The sequence below is a fragment of the Olea europaea genome, unplaced genomic scaffold (assembly GCF_002742605.1).
Source record: "Olea europaea var. sylvestris unplaced genomic scaffold, O_europaea_v1 scaffold25442, whole genome shotgun sequence".
NCBI classification, from domain to species: Eukaryota; Viridiplantae; Streptophyta; class Magnoliopsida; order Lamiales; family Oleaceae; genus Olea; species Olea europaea.
The window spans coordinates 1-1,585 of NW_019243712.1; the positions used below are offsets into that span (position 1 = coordinate 1).

The 1,585-nt window shown below is 34.4% G+C and overlaps 1 protein-coding gene across 1 annotated transcript; it reads left to right on the forward strand.

The window, feature by feature from the left end:
• Positions 1–97: 97 nt before the first annotated feature.
• Positions 98–1,581, forward strand: LOC111382660 (protein RICE SALT SENSITIVE 3-like; the record flags this gene model as incomplete). The annotated part of the gene is made up of 6 exons (XM_023006691.1): positions 98–182; positions 276–443; positions 584–689; positions 827–868; positions 1,026–1,082; positions 1,231–1,581. Coding segments are annotated over 6 exons (809 nt in total), but the record flags the coding sequence as incomplete, so codon positions are not given.
• Between the last annotated feature and the right edge of the window lie 4 nt (positions 1,582–1,585).

The following is a 1,585-nucleotide window of genomic DNA, read 5'->3' on the forward strand; positions in this document are numbered from 1 at the left end:
AAAAAAAAATACTGCTAGATTTCATCTATTCTTGCATATTATGAAATAATCGAAAATTTTCGCTTAAAACGCAGTGAGATCCGATGCATTATGTAAGATTCATCTTCTTTTTCTATTTTTTCTCATAGGTGGGATAGCCAAGGAAGTGTATATGACAGATCAAGAGGCAACAGGAGGAACTGGTATTATTTAAATAAGTGGGGTTGGATTTATTTATATGCTAAATTATGCAAACTCACTTATTTTTTTTTTGTAATTGTATATCTTATATTCAGGATATTGGTTTGGGAAGATGGTTTCTGCAATTTCGCTGCTTCAACAGCTGAGATTAATCCTAGTGAATGCCCGGCCAGCTCGTCGGTTTACGATTATCAACACTATCAGGGACTGCAGCCTGAGCTCTTCTTCAAGATGTCCCATGAAATCTACAACTATGGTGAAGGGTAAGGAAAAATTAAAAATCAAAGAAATCCAATTTTTTTAATTTCCATTTTTATTTGATGATTTCAGTAAGTACGATATAAACAAGCTGATCTTTTTTCTTTTTCTTTTTTCTTTTTTCTTTTTTCTTTTTTTTTTAAAGTTTAATTGGAAAAGTTGCAGCAGATCATAGCCATAAATGGATATACAAAGAACCAAATGATCAAGAAATTAACTTCTTATCTGCATGGCATAACTCAGTTGATTCTGTAAGCAATTAATCCTTTGAATTCTCGTTAGTTCATCTCTTTAGTCTATGATTTCATGTTGTAAGAAATAAGAATATATTCTTTTTATATATTTCTCTTTTTATTAATGAATACTTTCTTATTTCGTTAATTAATAGTATCCCAGGACTTGGGAAGCTCAGTTCCAGTCCGGTATAAAGGTATCACATCAAAGAAATATCATCTTTGGTACTCTGAAAAATATAATGGATAAGATTTTTAATTTATTTTTCTTACTTATAATTGAGTACTTTTCGATACTCTTTACCAAAATAAGCTATCAATGACTTATTTTAATCAAACTGAATTACATTACAGACTATTGCCTTGATTGCTGTTAGAGAGGGTGTTATTCAGCTAGGAGCTGTTCATAAGGTCCTCTTTCTTTCTCTCTCTTTCTCTCTCACTCTTGAGTGCAAAAGTGCGCTCACGCACAAAAGAAGTTAAAATTTTGTCTATATGTTGAGTCGTATGTGATCTAAATGACTCGTTTTCTCGTGGCGTGAACTGGATATATATGAAGGTTATTGAAGACCTGAGCTATGTTGTGTCACTAAGAAGGAAGCTCAGTTACATTGAAAGCATTCCAGGGGTTCTTTTGCCACATCCATCCTCTGCAGCATACTCCAATGCACCAGAAGCATTTCATTATCAAAACAACATGGTACCCCCCACTGAATTCTACAATCATTTTAATCAGCCAATGAAAATCACTCCTTCAATGAGCAGCCTAGAAGCACTTCTCTCCAAGCTACCTTCTGTTATCCCGGTATCATCTCCCCCGGTTTCTGGTTATTACGAACCTCAACCTCAACACTTAGCCTTGACTAGGCCTATCGAGCTAATGGGAGTCGATAAAGTGGCTAAGGAAGAGTTGG